The 26,203-nt window shown below is 42.1% G+C and overlaps 1 protein-coding gene across 5 annotated transcripts in view; it reads right to left on the reverse strand.

Annotated features, from left to right (window-relative positions):
* stil (STIL centriolar assembly protein) overlaps positions 1 to 26,203 on the reverse strand; it is a 94,055-nt gene that overhangs the window by 30,331 nt on the left and 37,521 nt on the right. For all 5 annotated transcript variants that reach the window (XR_011357820.1, XM_069938562.1, XM_069938561.1 and 2 more), the window contains exons 9-13: positions 24,765 to 24,912; positions 17,548 to 17,642; positions 10,497 to 10,611; positions 8,591 to 9,664; positions 1,935 to 2,112 (exon numbers count right to left, since the gene is read on the reverse strand). Coding sequence is in view for 4 of the 5 variants with exons in the window: in XM_069938562.1 (XP_069794663.1) it covers positions 1,935 to 2,112; positions 8,591 to 9,664; positions 10,497 to 10,611; positions 17,548 to 17,642; positions 24,765 to 24,912 (1,610 nt within the window). In the remaining variant the exon portion in view is untranslated. The remainder of the gene's footprint in view (positions 1 to 1,934; positions 2,113 to 8,590; positions 9,665 to 10,496; positions 10,612 to 17,547; positions 17,643 to 24,764; positions 24,913 to 26,203) is intronic.

A 26,203-nucleotide genomic window follows, 5' to 3' on the forward strand; every position in this document is an offset into this window, starting at 1 on the left:
GATTTACCAAGATGCTGTCTAGATTGGGAAATAAATCTCATGAGGCAAGGTTAGCAGAGATGGGATTTTTCACTTTGGAGCGTAGAAGGAAAAGTAGAGACTTGAAAGAGGTCAACAAAATTATGAGAGGCATAGATAGGGTGGACTGCCAGCACCTGTTTCCCAGGGCAGGATCAGCAAACATCAGAGGAATTAAGTACAAAGTGAAGGGGAGACATCAGGGTCACAGAGAGTTGTGGGCGCCTGGAATGACTTGCCGGGGATGGTGGTGGAGCGGAAACATTAGGGGCAGTTAAGAGACTCTTAGGCAGACACATGGATGAAAGGAAAATAATGGGTTAAGGGGAAGGGAGGGTTTAGTATTTTTTTGGAAGGAGTATATGGGTCGGCCAATATCGAAGGTCAAAGGGCGTGTACTGTGCTGTATTGTTCTATGTAAGAAGAAACAAGGAGAATGAAGAAATACTGTATTTTGCACTGAGGTTTTATGCTTTTAGTTTGCATGCAAAATATTTAAACCATCATTAGATTCTTATTGCACCTGCATTTTGTGTTTGTATAAGTAAATTAGCTTCAATACTTGAAAAATATTAATCTGACTTGTTATAACATCCATTTCTTATTGAATTTAGCTCAGTGCTGTAGACACAGCCATTCTAATGTTATAATTTGAATAACTGTTGATCATCCACAACAAGCAAATGATAATAAAAGATTCTCCATGCATAACTCTCAACATCTTTTTTCTCATCCAGTCAGCTTCTGTACAAAACTTTAGCTTTGGTTTCAATTAAAAAAAAAAATTTAGACATACAGCACTGTAACAGATTAATTCGGCCCTAAGAGGCCATGCCACCAAATTTTCACCCCATTAACATACACCCAGTACATTTTTGAATGGTGGGAGAGAAATGGAGCCCCCAGAGAAATCCCACAGAGACATGGGGAGAATGTACAAACTCCCTACAGACTGCGGGTTTCGAACCCAGGTCCGGTCCCAATCACTGGTGCTGTAAAGGTGTTGCGCTAACTCCCCTAAAATCTTCAAAATTATTCTATATCACTGTGTCTCTCTAAATGCCACCAAGATATCTCTGCAAAACTAAATGCCTTGGTCTAACACATTGTTCATCATGTTTCTTTCCTGTGACACTGCCTTTTGTATAATGTTCCACTAAACTGCAAATCTTGACCTTCGTGTAATAGCAACTAGAACTGTATGTACAAAGACATATAAACACTCTGGATACAGTAGAGTTGCGTCTCACAGCACCAAAGACCCAGAATGCATCCCAAGCTCAAGTGGTGTTTGGATAGATTTTGCATATCATCCTTACGACCATATTAGTTTCCTTCAAGAGATTCAAGTGCTGGTGGGTCAATTAGCCAATTAAAGTTGCCCCCTAGTGTGTGGGTGAGTGGTAGAAATAATTGAGGTGGGGAGAGGGTGGGTAAGAAGAAAGTGGAGCAAATTTAAAAAAAAAGTTCACCCTGTTTAGCAGAGTAATGTGCGATTTGAAAAAGAATGTTTAATATGAATGGCACATACAACAAAATTGACAAGTAGCAACCTAAAAAAAGTTAAATAACATTTACGTCTCAAAGAGAACATTTTCATTTTAAAAGTTCACAAATCTACAATCATCAAGAACTAGAAAGCTTGGAGGTTTTCCCAGATTTCCTCTGCTTTTTCTAAAAGCAAATACAATACAATGATCAACCACCACCAAATATGTTGCAATAATAGATACTAAATTTTAAAATCCCAAAAATCAAAAACAAAAGGTTTTATTTTTTTTAAAGAATCTGATGCTTCAGTCAGCAAACTAATTGGCTCATACCTACTCCTAAATTTTCAATTATGTGAAAAACATTTACGGCACAAAATAAAAGCAGTGCTGCTTACAGTCTGTTGGATATGCAATGTCTCTCACCTGTACTTACTGCAATGCTAACACTATTTTTCAGATGAATTTCAGGAGATGACTGAGTTTCCATTGCAAGAAACCCCATTTTTCTTTCTGGATGCAGTGATGGGTCAACACCTTTTGAAGGGCACTGGGTCTTTGGGGTTGATGCACCACAATGTTGTGTGTCCAAAAGTTGTTGTATCTGCATATAGTAAACAAACAATGCAAATAACCTATTGTCTCATTAAAAGTTTAAAATTTAAAAAAAACCTGCAGTTATTGGAAAACAAAAAAATAACCTGATCAGTCATGATTAAATTGAACAGTGTCGTAGACTTGAAGGGCTGAATGACCGTCTCCTGTTTGATAGGAAGGACTTTGAAGGATACGGAACAAATACAGGCAAATGGGACCAGTCCATAATGCTTACCTGGTTAGCATAGATGAGTCAGGGTGAAGGACCTGTTCCGTGATGTACAACTCTATTAGGTGTTGCTCCTCAAGCTTACACTGGCTTTCATAATTATGGCACATGTCACAGGCTGTTATAGCAGAGTTGGACTAGAATGGAGAATGACAAGCAATACAGAAAGCAGGGAAACTCCTGCATATTTTATTACATCTACATTCTAGGCTCCCCCTACTCAACCTTTAAAAGGAATATAAGTGAGTTGTTGATTAAAAGAAACAGAAGCATCTTGATTGGCATTTTTTGAACGTGTCCTCAAATTGGCCAATTTACATATTGCAAAATCCTATAAAAAGCAAAATGATTCATCCATTTTAATAACTTCGGCCTAAAGTTGTGTGAATGTTAAAAGAACTGTCCAGATCTTTGAAAGGTGTTTGGAGATCTTTTATCATCATTAATGCCCAATCTTTACGATGTTGACCATTGAAGAGTTGACAATCAACACAAAAAACAGAAAATAATAATGCAGGAGAAGGACTATTGGCCAATGTATCATTACCGAATATCCACTTTATACTGGCTGCAAGAAATACAAATCCACCACAAGAGGGAGACAGAGTAAAACTAACTTTCTGGAACCATTGGTTGGGGTTGGGTTTTTCCTCTTTTGTCTAACCATTACCAAGGAGAAAAAGAGAGGCATGACTAAAAAAAAGTATTGTGTGATATAAATATTGCATGGAAAATTACATTTCATCGTGCAGCAAAATAAAATCAAAAAGAGAAATTGGGGAGAGAACATTTATAAAGTTTGACAGTATCCAAAATACCAAATCTGTGAGATGCATACTTTCTCGTTCCACTAATATTATTGGCTTAATCATGGAATAAATCATGTAAATTTGCACAATTACAGTGCACTCAGGGGTATAGTCAATGAGCATTTTAAATATTGCTTAAGCTGAAAAACTAAAAACAGAAAATCCTGGCAAAAGTCAGCAGATGAAGAAGATTCTGGGGGAAGAGAAGCAACCCTTTCAGATTTATTGTCAGAGTACATACATGACATCAGATACAACCCTGAGATTCCTTCTTTCCTGCAAGCCCAGCAGAATTATCACTAATTGGTAGTGAAAAAAAAATAGACTGTACACAGCATAAACGTAAATCAATAAAACTGTAAACAGATAAAGACTGTAAACAAACTGACTGTGCAACAAAGAAAATCAATCAATAAAGAGCACAAGAGTCCTTAAATGAGTCCCTGATTAAATTTGTTGTTGAGGAGTCTGATGATGGAGGGGGAGCATCTGTTCCTGAACCTGGTGGTGTGAGTCTTGTGCCACCTATACCTCTTTCCTGATGGCAGCAGCGAGAACATAGCGTGTGCTGGGTGGTGTAGGTTTCAGATGATTGCTGTTGCCCTCCGACGGCAGTGTTCCCTGGAGATGCACTCAATAGTGGGGAGGGTTTTGCCTGTAATGTCCTGGGCTGTCTCCACTACCTTTTGGAGGGCTTTACACTCAGGGGTATTGGTGTTCCCATACCAATGTGATGCAGCCGGACTGCACACTTTCCACCACACCTTTAGAAATTTGCCAGGGTTTCTGGTGTCATACCAAACCTCCACAAACTCCCAAGGAAGTTGAGGTGCTATCGTGCTTTCTTCACAATGCCATTGGTGTGTTTGGTCCAGGAAAGGTCCTCCGAGATGGTGACTCCCAAGAACCCAAGTTTGCTCACCTTCTGATCCCTCAATGATCACTGGATTGTATCATTTCCTGAAGTTAACAACCAGCTCCTTAGTTTTGGTGACATACAAGTGAAGAAACAGATTTGATGGGTCTCAAAAGCAAGGACTCTGATTGCAGTTTTGTAATAAGTGATTTTATTTACAGAAATCAGGTGTGGGAAATTAGTAACAGGGATAACATAGGCGCAGTTTATTGCGAGCGTGGGAAAGTAGTAGCTACAATAAAACACGTACAAGCACAATTCATCGTGAGCGTGGAAAAGTACCACAAGTAATGAATCACAAGCATACAATTTATAGACAAACATGAAAAAAATGCACCTGGGTTGAAAAATACACCATGAACTGGTATACATAATAATTAGGGAAAAACCAATATGATACACACCACCCCTTGTCTCAGTGCAGGCACGGCTCTGTGCCAATAGGGACACTAATTAAACAAGTTCCCAACACATTATCAACAATTTCTCCAGTGCCGTTCCACTGTTCTAGGTCTGGAGTGAAGCAGGGTGGTCCCAAAATGGCAAAGAGAAAGAACTGTGCCCTTTATAGTGTTGAAGGGCTGGGGGTCCAGCCCAGCTCTTACACAGACGAACTAATGGCTCAGTGCCAGCAAGGTTAATCAATTACAACAGCCAATGAACAAAGGCCAAGTACAGGCAGGGTGGTTAAGTTCCAGCAAGGTTAAGGCGATTATAAAAGCCCATGGCCAAGTACAAAAGAATTTAAATTGGCCAACAACAAGTTGTGCACTAATGGGTGGGGCAGGGCCAAACCTTAACTGGCAGGTGGTGAGTCTTCCGACAAGGTAGTGGGTAGGGCCAAACCTTAACTGGCAGGTGGTGAGTCTTCCGACAAGGTAGTGGGCAGGGCCAAACCTTAACTGGCAGGTGGTGAGTCTTCCGACAAGGTAGTGGGCAGGGCCAAACCTTAACTGGCAGGTGGTGAGTCTTCCGACAAGGTAGTGGGCAGGGCCAAACCTTAACTGGCAGGTGGTGAGTCTTCCGACAAGGTAGTGGGCAGGGCTAAACCTTAACTGGCAGGTGGTGAGTCTTCCGACAAGGTAGTGGGCAGTGCTGTCACATGAGAGCCACAACCCCTCACAATACAATCCACCCCTGGGAAGTCACACCCACTCACCAAACATTTTGAAGACAATCAATAACTCTATGTTTATTCAAGATTCAATTTATTATCATTGTAACAACTGTCAATTACATGAAATTGCTTTTACAAGCTGTACAGCAGACAGATTCGCCATTGGCAGAAATTGCCTGAAGCACCTCTTACAGTCAGAGAAAGAGAAGCAAAGAGTGTCCCCCAGAGTCACTGAGTGTCTGTAGATTTGCCTCCAGTGCTTCCACAGCCTCACAAAGTCCAGTCCAAACCAATGGCAACCCAAGCTTTAGAGATGAACCTCTGATACGGTCAGGAACCCTTCAGTGCTTATGGCACCCCCCCACCCCACATCCCTTGTACCCCTTCAGCCAGTTTCAAGCCAGTCTCCAGCAGTCCGTAGCCCGGCACGATTCTCCCGACAGCAGTCTCCAGCCGCCCACAATCTCCATGGGTTCTTCGCCTTGAGTCGCCAGCAGCCCACTGCATGTATTGGTCTTTCAGCTGCAGAGCCCCCTCACTGGTACGCTACCATGGTCACCATCCCATAGGTAATATTCTCTGCTTCTCCTTCTCAGATAGGAGATAGTCTCCCTGTTTTCTGGTGCCCTGCTCCAGTCCTCTGTGTTTTTGATTCTTAGTTAATTTCGTGCTTGTCTCTTTAAGAAAGACTGTTGTTTGTAGTGTTACCATAGTGACTATGACATAATATGTTGTAATATCCGTGCAGAGGAACTACGAGGGGATCGTGAGCTCAGGATAATTTTCTTTGAATACTTCTTATTTCTTCTTGTATATCTCGTTAAAATTTGATATTGTTAGATCTTTAAATGCTTTGTTTATTCATCTTTATGAAAACCTTAATGCAAACTTATGCATAATGTTTATCTGTTTTATAAAAGAATTAAAGCTACAAAAAGCTGCATCTACAAAGTTTGGTTTATTGGATTAATAAGATAGTAATTCGGAATATCGTTCCCATGTTTCCTTGAAGATGATACATTTTGAAATTAGGAAATACTAGAACCTGGAAAGTGTCATCTATACTCCACTCCCCTGGAGTCTGCAACTCCTTCATGGCTGCTGCCGATCAGAGGCGCTGCCATCTGGGCACAGACCCCATGGTCACGGGATTTTAAATAAAACTGCCGATGGCTAAGTAAAACCAAATAGACATGTTTAAAAAAAAACTAATCAAGTGGATCAATCTATACACAAGGCACATAGTCAAATTCAAGGACAAAACCTCACCAGCCCTCCACGACCAAACAGGTCGCTGTGTTACCAATAGGGGAGGGTGCTGTGAGAGCTGGTCCACAGTGTCAGAGGGGAGGGTAGAAAAAGGAATTTGTTTGGTCACTGACTCGTATGCCTGGTTTCACTAGTTTGGCTGGCAAATATGAACACCCTTACCACAAATGCCTACGAACAGACAGTGCAAGGTCAACATCAAGTGCTATCCATGTTGGCTTGTGCATCCCTCATGCTTGGGCGCTCCTTAAGCGCAGATTCCAGTTGCCTGTCACCCTGTTATCCTGTGGTGAGGTGGGGGCAGGCCAGCAGGAATACATTCAGGGTATACCCAGGGCACCCTTTTTTTTCTGGGCTGGCATTTAACACCACAAGTGCCTGTGCTGGACCCCTGCATCAATAGCCAGGAGCATTGGGGACCAAAAGCCAGCCAATTCAGTGTTTTTAAATAAAATCTCCTGAAGTCCCCAACCCATGAGGTATTTTTTTCTGTTAATAGGAGTTCTGGTGTGATGCTGTCATGTAAAACAAAATATATACAATGTTTTCTACTGTGGTGTGATCAATGATGTCACACACTGTAACTTTGCATCCACAAACTGCAATTATGAATCTATAAATTCTAACTATACTGTAAACATATAAATTGTAACTTCAATTTCTGAGTGTGCTTAGAGACATTATGATACATAGTAGATACCACAGTACAGGATGCCATTAAAACAAAGTCCAATACAAAGGCTGTACTTGGAAGCTGCATATCAAAGGATGGTGCAATGTCCAGTGATAAAGTTTCCATAGCAACAGCTATTGCCAGTCTACTGAGAATTATTTTTGCATAATACATACTGTTGGTCAGTAGTCACTGTAAAGGTACTAGCAAAATCAAAAGCGAGCATGAGGAAAATGTTGGCTGATGTTCTGGCATTGAATGGGTTATAGCAAGCTGTGGCTCCAGGTAGAGATTTTGTCCAGAAGCTTAGCAGAACTCTGCACCCTTGGATCTTCTGCCAGTGGCTCCATTCATTGACCGCCTCACTGACTGAGAACTGTAATTTAAAAGGAACACCTGCCTGGCGGGGAGCAAGTGGCAGTGCTTGTTCAACAGCTTGCTTTGCTGTGTCAAAAGCAGCTTGTTGTTCGGGTCCCCATAAAAATGTGGGTTTCTTATGGGAGACCTTATAGGGTGGTTTAAGGAGCATGGTAAGGAGGGATATAGGCTGCCAGCAATAATCTGGAAGGCCCACAAAGCTCTGGGGGTCTGTTTTATTTCTGGGGATGGCAAAATTCAAAATTTTGATCTTGGCAGTCTCAGGAATATCTCTTTGGCCTGAGTGACATGGTATTCCGAGAAACAGGATATTCTGGCTAGGACACTGCACCATATCAATATTAATAGACCAGGCCCATTTCCTGTAGGAGGCGATTAGTCTCTTTATCAAGTTAGTTTAGATGGCAGAGAAGATGGGGAAACAGCAATCGATAGAACAAAAAGAGTTTCTCCAACAGAGAAATAATCTGGCTATATTTTAAAAAAATCAGATTAATCTTTCTGTCTGTGTAATGTGTTGCTACTGATTGAGGAAATACTGACCTCCTGCAAGACCAGCAGGCCAGACTAATATTATTGTCAGATTACCAACTTAAAATATGTTCCTATTTCAGAAAATCATAAAGGTAATTTGCTGAAATAATTTTATTTAAATCAATGCAAAACTACAAACTACAACTTGTTTGCGAAAGCTTTAAAGATTTCAGACAAGGGAAGCTTAATTTTTTTTTGTTTCCTCCTAGTGTTCACCACTTACTTAAAATAGCTCTCAATATTTCATTTTCTTTGGGAGACTTTCATATAAAAGTTGAAGCTTGTGGTATATTCAGCTACAATCATATTGAATGACAGACTTGAATTGAGGGCTAATTGGAATAATCTTGCTATTTTCCCATTTTAAAATCATTTTTTGTCTAAAATTGATTACAATGCACTAGGCTGACAATTATTGGTCCTACAAGTTTTGGTACTGTGACACACAGTTACATGATTTTACCACGTTCCTCCCAAAAACGAAGACTTGGAGGAAAGCAACATTTAAAAAAAAAACAGAAAGAGATGCAATGAAAAAGAAAGTTTTCAGAATGCCTTACCTGAGCCTGAAGAAGTTTTAGTTGTTTATCCTGTTCCACAAGAATCTTGTAGGCATCAATAGGCAATCCCATTGTTCCACTTCCTTCTTGGTCATAGTCTAGTTTGCTTAGAGGAATGTGAAAACGCGTAGAAGGTCCTGCACACATTTTACACCAATTTGATGGTGCTGTGTAGGTGCCTCCAGGTGCTTTAATAAAACTGCTGTTTGGAGGTGAAGTATTTCCTCCTTGTCCAGGTGAACACTGGTTTATTGGACTGGTGTTCAAACACAAAGCACCACAATGAGAACTTGGTAAATATCCCATAGTCTGTTGGCATGTTACAGTGCCACAGTCATGACAATTAGGTAAAGGAACACCTTTGGAACCAAATGCTGTAAAATTTCCTTGCCAATTTGTATTCAATGAAGATCCACAGCAGGGTCCGTGATGCTGGCAGCAGTTATAATATCTTGATGGATGTACTGGGTGAAAATGTGCCGGATGTCCCAGTAATTGCATTTCGGATGGAGGTGGAGGAAAATTAGGAGGGTGCTGATGTGAATGCCTGCTTGATTTGTTGGGAGATGATGATACCTCTTGTAGCTGTTTTGTATTAGACATGGATTGCTGGCCTTCAGGAGAAACTCCTTTACCAAAAACAATGTTTTTTCTTGAAGTATCTACTTCAGTAGGAATACCCATCTTAGGCTGATCTATGGAAGTATCAGGTGAAGGCCCATTTGGTGGAGTAGATGATGATGATCCAGAACTTCTCACTAAATGGCCTTCTTTCCTATACTTCAGTGCTGTGTTCTCATTACAAGACTTAAGTGATGGTGCAGGTTCATGTGGAAGAGTAACATTTTGTTTTAAATTAGGAGATGCATCTTGAGATACCAGTCCAGGGTGTCCATTTTCAGAATATAGATTTTTTAAGTTAAAGGTTCCAGATGTGTTACAGGTTCCAACCATATGTTGTGACTTAATTAGGAATGATTTATTTTGTTGTCTTGTTGGATCATTTTTTGATTCTACAAAACTACCATCAAATACCAGTGATAGCTCTGGTACAGAAGGATAAATTCTTGGTAACTAAGGTATAAAAAAAAAGGAATATTAAAATTAATAATTTGAAGGTGTACTTGAAGTTGAGTCATCCAGCACACAAACTAAAAAAAAAATCAAAACAAACTAAATTTATATTCCTCATCATTACACAGAATATACAATGTTAACTCAAGTAGTTAAAGTAAAAAATCATTAGTTAGGTTGCATAGCATTACATTTGACTGCATCATGTCTCAACTATGGAGGTCTGCTTTGCACAGCATTCACATTAAGAATTAGGAAGATTCAGCTGAATATTTGCCCAAGCCTCAAGAATGAGCAAACATCAAAATATTCCAATGTTCGCACATTTATATTCTTTAGCTACATCTTCAAAATGTTGAAAATAGTGAGGCGAAAAGATTGCAAATATAAGCTGTGAATTAAATTCAATAATCATAAATTTACTTGAACTAGAATTACTGAAGTCCTCAATAGAAACACATCTAACAAAAGAAAATAATCCAAGTAAACTTAATTTTGCTGAAAAATTATATTTGAGACAAACCATGGACAATGAAGGCTAGCTGCTGATCTTAGAAATTTAAGGAATCCTTTTTATCCAAAAAAAGGTGCAAGATGGCTAGTGTGCACTATGCATGCCAGTAATTGCATTTCAGATGGAAGAGGGGAAAACCAGGAGCATGCTGGGGTGAATGCCTGTTTTATCTTAAATTTGCATAATTTTACCTTTTAAAAAGTTGGGTTAGCTAAATATGAGTGAATTCTCCCCCAAATACGGTGTTGAATATAATCAACACTATCAAAATCTCTTAATATGCACAAAGGTTTCTCTTTAAATCAACAATAACAAAACCTTTTGTCCAACTGGATGTGGACTTGGTACTGGTCTTGGAGAAAGATCCCCTTCTTCCACTGTGGATTCATTTTTTTCAACAGCTGCCTTATTTGAAAATAATCCACAACAAAATCTGCAAAAGAATTTTTTTTAATCAATAAACTCAATTGTTTATAATAGTAGACAATTCAATCAAGATAAATCAGGGAGATGTATCAAGATTAGCCTATCACATAATTCATCATAGAACCATACAAAACACAAAAATGGGCACTTTGGCTCATCTCATTCTTACTGTTATGCCCATATGCATCAATCAAATTTATTTGTATTAGGCCTGTATCCCTCTATATATCTAAATGCCTTTTAAAAGCTGAAATTTAGTCATATAGATTCTAATAATTAAAAAATAGGTTAAAAAATTGTTCAAATCTCATTGTAGTACTGTGCGAACATCAATATTCTAAGACAGATCAAAATATAAATTAGTTTTTAAACTCTCCCTCAAATACCTTCAAGTAAATCAAACTATTTATCGCTTTTACAGGAGGGACAGGACTGGCAACTAAATATTCCAGAATACAAATGTTTTAGATGTGATAGAACAGGGGGTAAAAGAGGGGGAGGAGTTGCTCTGCTTGTTAAGGAGGACATTACTGCCGTGAGGTGGCAGGATGGTTTGAAGGGATCGTCCAGTGGAATTGAGGGGTGGAGGAGGCATGAGGGCACTAATAGGCCCACCAAATGGGCCAAGAAAATTGGAAGAACAAATTTGTAAGGACATAGCATATATGTGTAATAAACATAAGGTAGTGATCATGGGAGATTTTAACTTCCCTCACATTGATTGGGATACCCATTCAGTAAGAGGGCTGGATGGGCTAGAGTTTGCCAAATGCGTGAAAGATAGTTATCTTAATCAATACATAGAGGAACCGACTCAGGATGGTGTAATACTGGATCTCCTGTTAGGGAACGAGATAGGTCAGGTGTCTGAGGTTAATGTTGGAGAACAAATTGGGTCTAGTGATCACAACTCTATTAGTTTTAGGGTAGTTTTAGGGAAGGGCAAAGAAGGGCCGAAAGTTGAGGTTCTGGATTGGAGAAAAGCAAATTTCGAAGGAATGAGAATAGATTTGGGGAGTAAGGAGTGGGACATGATTTTTTTCAGGAAAGGATGCAAATGAAAAATGGAGAATATTCAAAGAAGAAATTTTGAGAGTACAGAGTAGATATGTCCCAGTGAGGATCAAAGGAAAGGCTGGAAGTCATAGGGAGCCTTGGTTTTCGAGGAATATTAGAAATTTGGTTAGGAGAAAGAGGGAGGTGAACAAGAGGTATAAACAGCAGGGTGATGAGAAATTGAAAGAGGACGACAAGGAGTGTAGAAAAAATCTTAAGAAAGAAATTAGGAAGGGCAAAAAGAGGCACGAAGAGGCTTTGGCAGGCAGAGTAAAAATAAATTCAAAGGGTTTCTATAGGTACATTAAAAGTAAAAGATTAGTGAGGGATAAAATTGGACCCCTTGTAGATAGGGAGGGTAGGCTTTGTGAGCAGTCAGAGGGGATGGGGGAAATTTTAAATGCTTTATTTTCCTCAGTATTCACTAGGGGAAAAAAAAATTGTACCAGATGAAGTAAAGAAAAATAGTTGGGAGGTCATGAATCATTTAAGGATAACCGAGGAGGTAGTGAGGGATTTAGGAGTTATGATAAATAGTACCCTCAAAGTTGATACTCAGGTAGATGGTGTGGTGAAGAAGGCATTTGGAATGTTGGCCTTCATAAATCGGAGTATTGAATTCAAGAGTAGGGAGGTTATGATGAAATTGTACAAGACATTGGTGAGGCCAAATTTGGAGTACTGTGTACAGTTTTGGTCACCAAATTATAGGAAAGATATAAACAAAATAGAGAGAGTGCAGAGAAGGTTCACGAGAATGTTGACAGGATGTTAGGGTTTGAGTTACAGAGCAGCCTGGGGGTTTTTTCTCTGGAGCGTAGAAGATTGAAGGGGGATTTGATGGAGGTGTTCAAGATTTTTAAAGGGACAGAGAAAGTCAACGTGGCAAGGCTTTTTCAATTAAGAGTGGGGGATATTCAAACCAGAGGCCATAGTTTGAGATTGAAAGGGAAAAATTATAAGGGGAACATGAGGGTAAATTTCTACAAGCAAAGGGTGGTTGGGATGTGGAATAAGCTTCCGGCGGAGGTGGTTGAAGCAGGAACGTTATTTAAGGAAAAACTGGATAATTACATGGAGGGGAGAGGATTGGAGGGGTATGGACCAGGTGCTGGTCAGAGGGTACTAGGAGGGTGGGGATTTGTTTCCGGCATGGACTAGTAGGGCCAAACTGGCCTGTTCTGTGCTGTATATGGTTATATGGTTTACAGATATTATCACATTCCAAATCTCCTCCCTCAAATTTGATCAAAATGTTTCAATTTCTACCTGTATATTCAATATTCCTCATCTGTAAGTGACAAATCCAAGTCATGCTGCCAATCACTCTTGATCTTAACTAGTGAAATTATTCTCAAATCCATCAAATTACTATAAATATTTGATAATGAGCCTCGATGAAAAAATTGAAAGTCAAAAAGTAAATTAAGAATATTTGTTCCAGAGATCTGTGGAAAAAAAAATTCAGAGAACTTGGACTAAACAAATGTCCAACTTGTAGATGCAGTGTGAAAAAAATGACTATTGGGTAATTTAAATGCTGCCCTCAGTTGTGCGAAAGAAGCAAAATTACATTGAATAAAATTATCTCAAATAAAAAGATCTTTAAAATTTTTGTACACCATCTACACCACTCCCTAAAACCTGCATCAGAGAAAGAAGGTTAAAGAAAAAATTATAATAGGACTGGCAAAAGAAAAACTATTGATTCCAAAACAAAAATGACTGGGATATTGTTCTCAATTTGATTAATTAATTCTCTTTCTGTGCACGACACGGTTTGTTGCAATTCAAAGTGGTTCATAGATTACATGATTCAAAAGTTAAACTATCTTGCTATTATTGATCCATTATGTGATCAATGTAAAATTTCTGAGGCTTCATTGATACACTTTTGGACTTGCCCTAGTTAAGAAAGTTTGGAAAAATGATTTTCAAACTTTAGTCATTTTTAAGGTCAAATTTGAACCCTGTCCCCTAATTGCTCTCTTGGTTTATTTTTCTCAAGAAGAGGAAATACTGTTCACTTCATCTCAGAAGCGAAGTTTAGCGTTTTACCTCATTGAAAGCTGGATGGCAAATTTTGATGAAATGGAAAGGCAGCACACTTCACCTAATCATACTCAATGGTTACAGGTTATGTCTTTCCTACGTTTAGAAAAAAAAAATCAGATATAATGTTACAGATGTAAAAGTGAATTTCTACAAGACGAGTGATGGAGTATTACCATAATTTAAAGAATTAGGGTGTTGGAAGGCTCCTGAGTAGTGTGGTCTGGTTTCCAAACATCATATTTCGCTTCCTATGTATACAGGTGCCTCACCTTTTATCCGGGATAGTCAAGTCTGGACATCTGCCATTGTTCAGAATCATTTGGATTTCAGTCTCTTTAAGCCTGCCTGAGTCCTGCCTCAACTTGCGTTGCCATCTCTCTCCCCACCTTTGCCCCCTCAAGTCACACTGCCATCCTTCCCCCTTCCTTGCCCGCATTACACTTGTTTCTCCTCCCTTCCTCACCCACCTGAGACCTGAGTCATGATACCGTCTCTATCCCCCCCCGCCGCCCAAGTTGCACTGCTGTTGCTCTCCTCCCCGCCCAAGTCGCGCTCCCGTCTCTTTCTTCCCCCCTCCACCCTCTACAGCTGTACTAGCACCAGAGGAAAGGCCCCCTTCTCTGTTCCCTTGTGCTGGTACAGTGGTTTCAGCTGTGAGGGGGACTATGGTTAATGACAACAGCTAATGCTGGACAGGTGTCAGTTTACGGCGATTCAGAGGCGCTTATAAATTAGCGGAACACGACAGGATACACAGCAGTTGAGCGAGGGTCGCATCAGGTCATGTTTGTTGCCAAACTCATCTTTGATGAGCAGATGTAATCTACCGAAAAAAGTGCCAATTTTTTGAATCCCAGATAAAAGGTTAGGCACCTGTATTTCAGCCCATCTATTAGATCAATACGTGTGCACGTATTTTTTATTAAATTTAATAGACATTTAAAAATATCAATATTCCAATTTTTATTTTCATTTTATACAATGCAAAAAACAAAAATGGACATCTTATCTGAAAAATGCTTTTCAATAACCTAGAATGAATATTTAGTAGGTTTCCAAATCACTACAAAAAAAAAAATCACTATACAGGGAGTTAAACAAGAAAGTCTGCAGATGTTGTGATTGTATTTACACAAAATTTCTGGAGAAACTCACCAAGTCACACAGTATTCTTTATATAGCCTGAGGCCTTCATCAAGGTATGAGAGCGAAATCCAGGCAGGCGTATACCACATCCAACGTATCCACAATTTCCGTCAGTTACAAAATGATCCCACCACAAGACACATCTTCCCCTCTACTCCTTCCACACGGACCCCTCTTTCCATGACTCCCTTCTCTACTCAACCTTTCCCACTAATTGCCCCCTTGGTGCCTACCCTGTGAACACAGAAAGTACAACACTTGCATCCGCACCTCCTTCCTCACCACCATTTGAGGCCCCAAACAATTCTAAATGAAGAAACACTTCAATTGTGAATTTGAAAGGGTCACCTATTGCATCCAGTGGTCTAGTTATGGCCTTCTCTACATTAGAGATTGGACGATGACTGGGAAATCACTTCGCTGAGCACCTTTGCCTTATCTGCATCAATGATGAGATTCACCCAGTAGTCAATCATTTCAATTCCATGCCCCACTTCCATGACAACATGTCTGTCCATGGCCTCATGCACTGCTAAACCAAGGCCACCCATAATTTGGAGGAGCAACACCTAATATTCTGTCTGGGCCCTATCTAACTAGATGGATAGCAAGTGACACAGAAAAACCACACCCAAGAGGCAGAAAACTGGGTGACTGTGAGAAGGGGAATAGGTAGTCAGTGCAGAGCACCCTGTGGCTGTTCCCCTCAACAAAAAGTATACCGTTTTGGATATTGTTGAGGGGGTGGGAGAGAGGTGGGAAGTGATCTACCAAGGATATAGTGGTCAGGTCTGTGGCATAGACCTTCAGCTAAGGGAAGGTGTGGGGGAGCAGAGGAGAGCTATAGTGACTGTAGATTTGATAGTTAGGTAAATAGATAGGAGGTTCTATGAACAAGATTGAGACTGCCGGATGGTACATTGCCTGCCTGCCTGCCAGGATCAGGTATGTCTTAGATAGAATCCACAGGATTCTCATTGGGGAGGGTGAGCAGGCAGATGATGTGATCCACGATGGTACCAATGAGATAGATAGGAGTATGGATGAGGTTCTGAAGAGGGAATATAGGGAATTAGGAAGGAAGCTGAAAGGATATTAATCTCGGGATTGATATCTGTGCCACGTGCCAGTGTGGCACAGATGAAAGTGTGGCAAAAGAGTTGGTGTAGGGGGCAGCAGTTCCAATCAGTGAATCATTGGGATCTTGGAGCATTACGAAAATGTCAAGCTGCACCTGAACTGGAGAGGGACCAATATCCTGGCGAGCAAGTTTGCTAAAGCTGCCATGAAGAGTTTAAACTAGTTTGGCAGGGGTATGGAAATCAGAATGTGTGGGCAGAGATTAGAGTAGAATATGGAAAGGATAATGCACTGTGTTGTGGAAAGGGGAGGTAGCAAAAATGTAGTAATTTGGAGGGTTTGAAATGTGCCTATTTTAATACAAGGAGAATTAGGAATAAAGGAGATGAACTTAAGATCATGTAACAGTACATGGAATTACAGGATTGGCTAACTAGTGTTTAGATATTACAAAAGGGATAGCATGGGTGTATAAAATGGGGGGGAGGGGGTGAATGAGTAGCATAACTGGTTAGGGATAATACCACAGCTGCAGAAAGGAAGGATACTGCGGAAGAAATGCCTACAGAATCAGGGTGGATGGAAGTCAGAAATAAGAAGGGAGTAATGCAGGGATCTGTTCTGAGACCCTTGCTCTCTGTGATATTTATAAATGACTTAGACGAAGAAGTAGAAGGGATGGATCAGTAGATTTGCAGATGATACCAAGATTGGAGGTATTGTGGATAGAGTTGAAGATTGTCAACAGAACATAGACAGGATGTAAAGTTGGGCGGACAAGTGGCAAATGAAGTTCAATTTGGATAAGCATGAGGTGATGCATTTAGAAGGTCAAACTTGAAAGCAGAGTACAGGGTTAATAGTAGGATACTTGACAGTGTGGAAGAACAGCAAGACCTTGGGGTCTCTCAAGAATGCCATGCAAATTTATAGGATAGTTACGAAGGGTTGGGCTTCATTAGTTAGGGGATTGAGTTCAGGAGTCATATGTTAATGTTGCAGCTCTATACATCCCTGATGAGACCACATTTTGTTCAGTTTTAGACACCTCATTGCAGGAAGGATGTGGGAGCTATGGAGAGGGTGCAGAGGTGATATAACAATTTGATGCCTGGATTGGAAAATATATCTTTCAAGGCAAAGTTAGCAAAACAAGAACTTTTCTCTTTATATGAGAAGCATAGATAGACAGCCATAACCTTTTTCACAGGGGAGGAGTAGCAAACTCCAGAGGACATCTATCCAAAGTGCAGGGAGGAAAGTATAGGGAAGATATCAGGGGTAAGGTTTTTTTTTTTAAAAAGACACAGAGTTGTGGGTGCCTGTAATGCATTGCCATGGATGGTAGTGGAGGCTGGAACAATAAGGACACTGAAGAGACTCAGAGACAGGCACATGGACGAAAGAAAAATAGAGGATTATGAGGTAGGGAGGGTTTCTTTTTTTGGTAGGCATATATAGGTTGGTATAAAATTGTGGGCTGAAGGGCCTGTAGTGTGCTGTAATGTTCTAAAAGCCCAGTTCAAACACTTTATATTCACAGGAACAAATCTTCCATATTGCATTTTTTAACAGAGTACATTATATTGTGCTGAGCAATACTTACGAGGTAACCATCTCCTTAAAGGAATCACTCTCTGAACTTTTATTTCCATCACTGAGTTCAAATTCAATCGTCCGTTTACCTGAAGACTCTGAGCTCTGGAAAAACACATTCATTTGCTCAGTTCATTTTAACTCAGGAAAATAATGAAGTGTAAAGTGATCAAGTAGCATTGGAAATCTCTGAGTCATTACCTGATTAGAATTTACAATTATTCATAATTGCATTCATTATTCACAATTACTTTCATACTTATTACTTTTTTTAAAAAAAAAAGCAAACTATTTTCATTACAAATCAAAAGAGCTTAGAAGAGTGATTACAATTTCAATTAAGTGATACATTTTTAAGTCTTTTAAAAGAGCAGGCTGTGGGCACAAGGGAGGTCAGTACACAAGTGACATCTTCACATTTGGATAGAGAGAAGTTATTAGAGGCTAACAGAGAAACAATTAAAAAAATCAGCAACTTTAACAATGTAGAAGATTTGAATAGGGAAAAACACCAGGGGATGGTAAACCTTGAGTCAATCAGCCATTTTATGCCAGGCCTCCGCCTGGAGGCCAGCTACAAGCGCGGAGAGAAAACTTAAATCTTATCTTTCATATAGCAGCCCTAAAAGGTTGCTCCTGTGTTGCATTCCTATTGAGCGGCGCCTTGTAGCGCCCCCTGAATCCAACAGAGGTGGGGCAACTGGTGCTGTAGCGCCACCCATCATAAAATCGTGGCAGAGCAATGGCCGTCTTCCCTACCCATAATCCCCAGGCAGCTTGAACCGCTCTGTTTCCCAGACAGCCATTGCTCTGCCATGTTTTGAGCTGCAGAGGGTAGCCCTGAAGGCCAAAGCAGCCCTGTGAGACTGTCACAGCCCACAATGGCCAGCCCCTGTTGCCCTGACAAAGCTATAACGTTCTACATGGTAAATACAGCAGGCAAAAAAGACAAGTGATCCCAAAGCCAACAAATTAAAATCAAACTTTTGGGGTCTGCCACATTTAATCTTGAATAATGGTGGACAACTGAACAGCTAATGGAAGAAGACAGCAGCTTAAAAGACGTTCTCAACAAAGGCAGGTCCTACACGACAGTACCAAAAGACAAGTCTTGAGCTACCATGTACAGCAAGTGCTAAATGACCAGACAATATCCTGGCAGCAGTATTGAAGAACTGTTTTTGATCCAGCTACATCAGTGGTTTACAAACTGTTCCGCACCCCCCCAGTCTCACATTTCACCTTAAACAATCACTATGCCATAAGTTCTATGATTATTAAGGGATTGTTTAAGGTGGTATATGAGTGGAAGAGAAGGTTGAGAACCACTGCTCTAGACCCAATTGTTACTGAAATATTTTATTTGTGAAAAATTGTCATTGGCCCATTTCCTTTGGAGTTATGAAACCATGCACATAACGAGTCAATTAGGTACGATTAAAACAGTGGTTTTCAAACACTTTATTTCCACTCACGCACCACCTTAAGCAATCCCATACTAATCGCAGAACACTTATGGCATTGGGATTGCTTTAGATGGAATGCGAGTTTGGGGGGACAGTTTGAAAACCATCGAGCTATATCTTTACCCAAATTGTTTCTGTGAAGTAACATTGACAATGACTCAACAGAGTAGAAATTACCTTCTAAAAATGTGAACAAATTCAATCTTGCCAATTACTGTCCAGTCTCTCCTCAACCAGTTTCATCCAAGTGCTGTCAAGCAGCACCTATCAAGACGCTGATCAGAGGTGCCCAATTTAAATTTTTACAGGTTCATTAAGCTTCAGATTTCAAACATGGTTAAACGCTGCCTTGATGCTTAAGGCATGATTTGCCTTAGGAATAGAGTTCTTAGGCCCAGGTGTGTCATCAAGGTAAAACTAAAGGCAACAAACATCCCCGGAGAAAACTGTTCAAAGATAGAAGTCAAATCTCATAAATGAGAAGATGGTTATGGATATTGGAAGTTAATCACTGTAGCCCTAGGAATCGCTGATGATTGCCAATGTTCAATTCCATTTGCAATTTCTGAGTGAAGCAGTCCGTGCTGCAAGATGCAAAGGATCATTAATCTCAGAGTGCTTAGTGGCAAGTAACACAAATCACATAAATATCAGTAATAACCATCTTCAGTAACCATCCCTCAACATTCATTGGTAATTATCACCAATTTTCGACCACCACCATTGAACAGAAACTCAACTAGATCAACCATATAAATACTATGACTATCAGATGAGGTCAGAGGCTGGATATTCTGATAACAACCCCCACCCCCAAAGCCTTGAACCTTCAAGCACATTTCAAAAGCACCAAATATTCCTTACTTGCCTGGAAGATTGCAGTTCCCACAATACTGGACCATCCAAAGGACATTAGCTTACTTGATTAGCAGCTCATCCACCACCCTAAATATTCATCCTCTCCACCATCAACACACATAGGTTACTATTTACAAAATGCTTCACTACTGTGACAGCAGCTCTCAAACCTATGATCATAATTATTAACAAGAACACCATTACAGGATCAAGTCATGCACCAGCCCAAATATATTGCCATTCTTTTATTGTCACTGGGTTTAAATCCAAAAAGTCTCTGGGCAAACAATTTTCCTAGAAGGACTGAAGTGATTCAGGATAACTCATCATCACCATCTTTTCAGGGTAATTAAGAATTGATAATGTTGGACTTAGCAATGGCCCACATGCATGGGAAAAAAGTCGGAGTATATGGCAGCACACATAATTGCAGTGGTGAACCGGCCCCGCCTATCACACGCGGTCAGCGGGGCAACCGTGGCAAAAATGGCTCCGCAGGTCCTTCTCTTTCGGTGCAGGCCGGAGGTGTGCGTGAACTTACATCAGCGTGATGCAAGTTCCAGGACACAAGGGGCGAACTCCGGATGCCCTTAAAGGCTGCAGCGTGAACTTCAAAGTAATTCAGTTGTGCTGAACAAGCTCACAGCCTACTGTCTCAGTTTTTCCGTTGTATTTGCGCACAACCCACTACACTGGTGACCCCAACGAGTCTCCATGTTTGGCATAATGGACCCCTCAGCCGTAGGCGCCATTGCGTTAAAGCTGTCCACTTTCTGAACGAACAGGCCCTGCACTTGGTTCGGCCAAGTAGAGGCCCAGTTCCAGACCAAGATTACCTCGGATTTGACAAAATATTTATATGTCATCAGCTCACTAGACCAGGAAGCCGTTTCATGAGTCAATAACCTCATCGAGGTGCCACCAAAGGAAGGTAAATACATGGCTCTAAAGAACCTCTTCATTAGCACTTATGGGCTATCACGGCGCAAAAGGGCTGCCAGGCTCCTTCACTTGGATGACCTAGGGGACAGGACGTTGTCCACCCTCATGGGTAAGATGCTCACCTTGGCAGAGGGACTCAAGCCCTGCCTCAAGTTTGAGCAGACATTCCTCGAATAAATGCCTGAAGACATTCGGCTGCTACTAGCTGATGCAGATTTCAACAACCCATGCAAAGTTGCGACACGGGCAGATGTCCTCCACTGCTCCAAATATGAGCCGGCAGACAGTCAACTGCCACCGCCCAAGCTAACATTCAAGACCAGTCCAACACATGAGCAGGAACACCCCCCCAACCCGCACTGAAAGGTCTGAGCCAAAATGAGGTGCAGGAACACGCAGGTGCTGCCAGCCATACTCATTTCAGGGAAATGACAGGGCCAGCTGCTGTTAATGGCCATGGTGGCTGGCCGAACAAACAGCCTACTCCACATCTGGGACAGGATCTGAGGCCGCAGATTCCTCGTGGACAGGAGTGCAGAGATAAGCATCATTCTCCCTATGTCACTCGAGTCATGCATGAGACCTCACAGCCCCACCCTGCCCACAGCCAACACTGCCATTAAAACTTTTGGCAAGAGGTGCATCCCCGGGTGTTTCGGAGAGACTATTTTCAATTGGTCATTCACTCTGGTACTCGTGGACAAGCCTCTTCTTGGCTCAGATTTCCTGTGTGCACACTGACTACTGGTAGACCTCCAGGGCAAATGATTGGTCCATTCAGAGACCTTCCAGATAGTACCACTTGGCATGACTAACGAGCCAGCCACCCAGCTCGCCTCTGTGGAGACCGCACGCGGCCAATACAGCCCCCTCCTTGCCAGCTATCCCTCCATCCTGAGCACCCAGTTCACAGTCGTCATGCTGAAACATGGCATCCAGCATCACATAGCAACCACAGGCCCGCCAGTGCATTCTTAAGCCCGATATTTGGCCCCTGACAAACTCAACCTCGCCAAGGAAGAGTTTGTGCATGGAAGAACTCTGTATTGAATGGAGTTCTGACAGTCCATGGGCTTTTCCCCTCCACTTGGTGCCCAAGTCCAATGACAGCTGGAGACCCTGCAGAGACTATAGGTGCCTCAACGATGCAACGATGCCAGACCGCTACCCGATCCCCCACATCCAAGATTTCACACCAAACCTCTACAGTGCACGCCTCTTCTCAAAGGTTGACCTGATTCAGGGATACCACCGAATGTTCACTCTAATAATATCCAAAAGACAGCTATCGTCACCCCTTTCAGCCTTTTTGAGTTTCTTCACATGCCATATGGCCTGAAAAATGAAGCCCAGACCTTCCAGCACCTCATGGATGCACTCAGCAGTGACTTGCTTTCCTTTTCATCTACCTAGACGATATCCTGTAATGAGCAAGACTCTCGAGGAGCACACCTGCACCAGGTTTTCAACCAACTTGCTGAGTTTGGCCTCACCATCAACCCGGAAAAGTGCCAGATTGGCTTCAAGGACATCAACTTCTTCGGCCACAGAATTACCAAAGGCAGCGCCACTCCTTTACCCGACAAGGTGAAGGCTATATGACAGTTTCCCAGACCAGCGACTCTGAAGGGGCTGCAAGAATTTGTGACATGGTGAATTTCTACAATATGTTCATCCTCGCAGCTGCTATTATCAAGCGCCCACTCTTCGCGTTAACGTCGGACTCCAAGAAAGAACTCCAGTGTATCGGCGAGACGCAGGTCGCTTTCCAAAAAATCCACGGAGGCCTGAGCTGCCATAATAATGCTTGTCCACCCACACATGGACGTTCCCACACTCCTCACGGTTGACATGTCCAACACAGTGGTGGCGGTGTTCTGGAATAGTTCATGAACAACACCTGGAGGCCTCTCACCTTTTTAAGCCATCACCTGCAAGCGCCTGAACTGAAGTACAGTGCATTTGACAGAGAGCAGCTAGCCCTTTACTTCGCCATCTGCTATTTTCGCTACTTCTAGGAGGGTCGACCTTTCACAGTCTAAACAGACTGTAAGCCGTTAACGTTTGCATTCTCCAAATCTTCTGACCCATGGTCCACCTGCCAGCAGCGGCACTCATCTTAAGTCATTTGCTCCATCCGCCACCTCTCGGGAAAAAAGAATGTTGTCACTGACACACTCTCCAGAGCTGTTCATGCCCTGTCACAAGGCATAGGACGATTCCGAGACCGACAGTTTCAGGATGGCGATCATGGGTCTGCAGCTCCAAAACATCCCACTAAGCACCAATGGTGTGACTTTACTCTGCCACGTCTCCACTGGCCAACCCTGACTACTCATCCCTGCCCAATGGCGGTGAACGTTTCTTGACACCCTACACAGCCTTTCCCATCCCTCCATCTGAATGACGGTGCGGATGCTATCCTCCTGGCTCGTCTGGCACAGGCTGCACAAGCAGGTAAGTGAATGGACAAAAACCTACATGCATGCCAAACTGCGAAAGTCTCCAACAGTTTGACATACCAATTCGCAGGTTCTAGCATACCTACCTCGACATAGTGGGCCCCTTGCCAGTCTCCCGAGAGTTGCGCTACCTGGTCGCGATAGTGGACAGATTCACCTGATAACCAGAGGCCACCCCCATCCACATCACCACAGATATTTGCATCAGAGTTTTCTTCTCTGCCTAGGTCTACTGTTTTAGAGTCCCAGTGCACATAACTACCAACAGGGGGGGCCCAATTCATCTCCACCCTTTGGTACGAACTCTCCAAACTCCTGGGCACCCAGCCACACTACACCACTGCCTACCACCCTCAGTCCAATGGATTTATTGAGTGTTTTCATCACCACCTTAAGTCAGCATTGATGGCACAGCTCGAGAGGCCAAAATGAGTGGATGAACTGCCATGGATCTTCCTCAGTATATGCACAGCACCTAAGGACGACCTCAAAATCTCCTCAGCAGAGTTAGTCTATGGCAAAGCCATTGCAGTCCCGGGCCAATTCCTCCCTTCATCGCCAGGCCAAGTCTCTGACACTGCCATTGTACTGGAAAGACTGAGACAAACTGGGATCACTCAAACCACCCCCGCCATCATGACACTGTCACCCACCCTCCAATTACCCCAGACTTAACCTCCTACGACTATGTGTTTGCTCACAGGGGCATACACGGGACACCATCGAGGTGCTCCTGAGAAATGCACCCACTTTCACTCTCAACATCAGGGGCAGAGAGGAACTTTTCACACTGGACTGCCTCAAACCAGCCCACCTGGACTGGTCAGAGCCGGTAAAGGTTCTGTCGCCAGTATGTAGAGGTCGGCCACCGAAGCAGCAGATCTCACCCACACTTACTGTGAGACCACAAGCGCTGGTTCTGGGTTGGGAGGGGTGATTGTGTGGCAGCGCACATAATTGCAGCGGCGAACCGGCCCGGTTTGTCACGCGTGGTCAGCAGGGCAGCCACAGCAAAGATGGTGTCGTGGGCCCTTCTCTTCTGGTACAGACCAGAAGTGCACGTACATGCTTATGTCAGCGTGACACAAGTTCCTGGACACGAGAGGTGGGCTCAGATGGCCTTAAAGGCTGCTGCAAACTTCAAAGTAAATCAGTTGTGTTAAACGAGCTCACAGCCTGCTGTCTCAGTTCTTCCGCTGTGCTCACGCACAACCCATTATAAGTAAATTTTTTTGAAAAACAAAGAAACAAATCCATGAAGCAAACAAGGATCAAGAATTCTCAATTTCTCTGACCATGGTATGGAGAACTGAAATTATAACAGGGAAAAGAGCAAAACTAAGTTAATGCAATAATGTCAGTTACTTATCAGGTGAGTGACAGATTAAAATGCTATAAGAATATTAGTCAGATAAAATGATTATTCTCTTAGTTTCTATTAAAAAATGTTCAAAAGTGGAAGATTATAATACTTCCCTTGAACAAAATCATGTACTTACTGTACAAAGGTTTAATACTTCAGTACTGGTAAGCAGTTGAAAATCCAATTTTTGATGCTCACCACATGGATGGCATTCATAGAATTCTGGCTGCCTGTGTGTACGCGAATACAGAACAAGAAGAAAACTTTGCTTGGATGTAAAAACCCTGTAACAGAAAAAAAAAGTTAATCCCCCAAAAATTGAATAAAATTGAAATAAATCATAAAATAATATTTTTCCCAGTGAGGGAAGTATGTAAATTGGAAGGGAACTTGAAAAGGGCCACATTTTTGAGATGGTGACAGGTAAAATAGATGGCGGAGAGCCAGTGGATGTGGTGTACCTGGACTTCCAAAAGGCCTTCGATAAGGTCCTGCATAAACGACTGGCTTCCAAAATCAAGGCTCATGGGATTGTGGGCAAAGTATTGATGTGGATTGAGAACTGGCTGACAGGTAGAAGACAGAGAGTTGGGATAAACGGCTCGTTTTCTGAGTGGCAGGCGGTGACCAGTGGGGTACCACAGGGATCTGTACTGGGACCCTAGCTGTTCACAATTTACATTGATCATCTGGATGAGGGGATTGGATGTAATATCTCCAAATTGGCAGATGACACTAAGCTAGGAGGGGTTGTGTGCACGGAAGAGGGGGTCAGGAAGCTCCAGTGTGATTTGGATAAATTGAGGGACTGGGCAGATACATGGCAAATGCACTACAATGTGGATAAATGTGAGGTTATCCACTTTGGTAATACAAACTGGAGGGCAGATTACTATTTGAATGGCAATAGATTAAGAGATGGGGAAGTGCAGAGAGACCTAGGGGTACTTGTACATCAGTCTCTGAAGGAGAGCATGCAGGTACAGCAGGCGGTTAAAAAGGCAAATGGTATGTTGGCCTTCATATCAAGAGGGTTTGAGTATAGGAACAAGGATACCTTACTGCAGCTGTACAGGGCCTTGGTGAGACCCCACCTGGAGTATTGTGTGCAGTTTTGGTCACCTTATCTAAGGAAGGATGTTCTTGCAATGGAGGGAGTGCAGAGGCGATTCACCAGGCTGATACCTGGAATGGCAGGAATGACTTATGAGGAAAGATTGCGCAAATTGGGATTGTACTCGCTGGAGTTTAGAAGATTGAGAGGGGATCTCATAGAGACCTATAAAATTCTGGCAGGACTGGACAGAGTGGATGCAGATGGGATGTTTCCAATGATGGGAAAATCCAGAACCCGGGGCCATGGTTTGAGGATAATAGGCAAACCATTTAGGACTGAGATGAGGAGGAATTTCTTTACCCAGAGGGTGGTGAATCTGTGGAATTCATTGCCACAGAGGGCAGTAGAGGCAGGTTCATTAAATATATTTAAGAGGGAATTAGATATATTTCTTCAGTATAAGGGTATTAAAGGTTACGGAGAGAAGGCGGGGACGGGGTACTGAACTTTAAGATCAG

This window comes from Narcine bancroftii, chromosome 5 (genome assembly GCF_036971445.1).
Source record: "Narcine bancroftii isolate sNarBan1 chromosome 5, sNarBan1.hap1, whole genome shotgun sequence".
Taxonomy (NCBI): Eukaryota; Metazoa; Chordata; class Chondrichthyes; order Torpediniformes; family Narcinidae; genus Narcine; species Narcine bancroftii.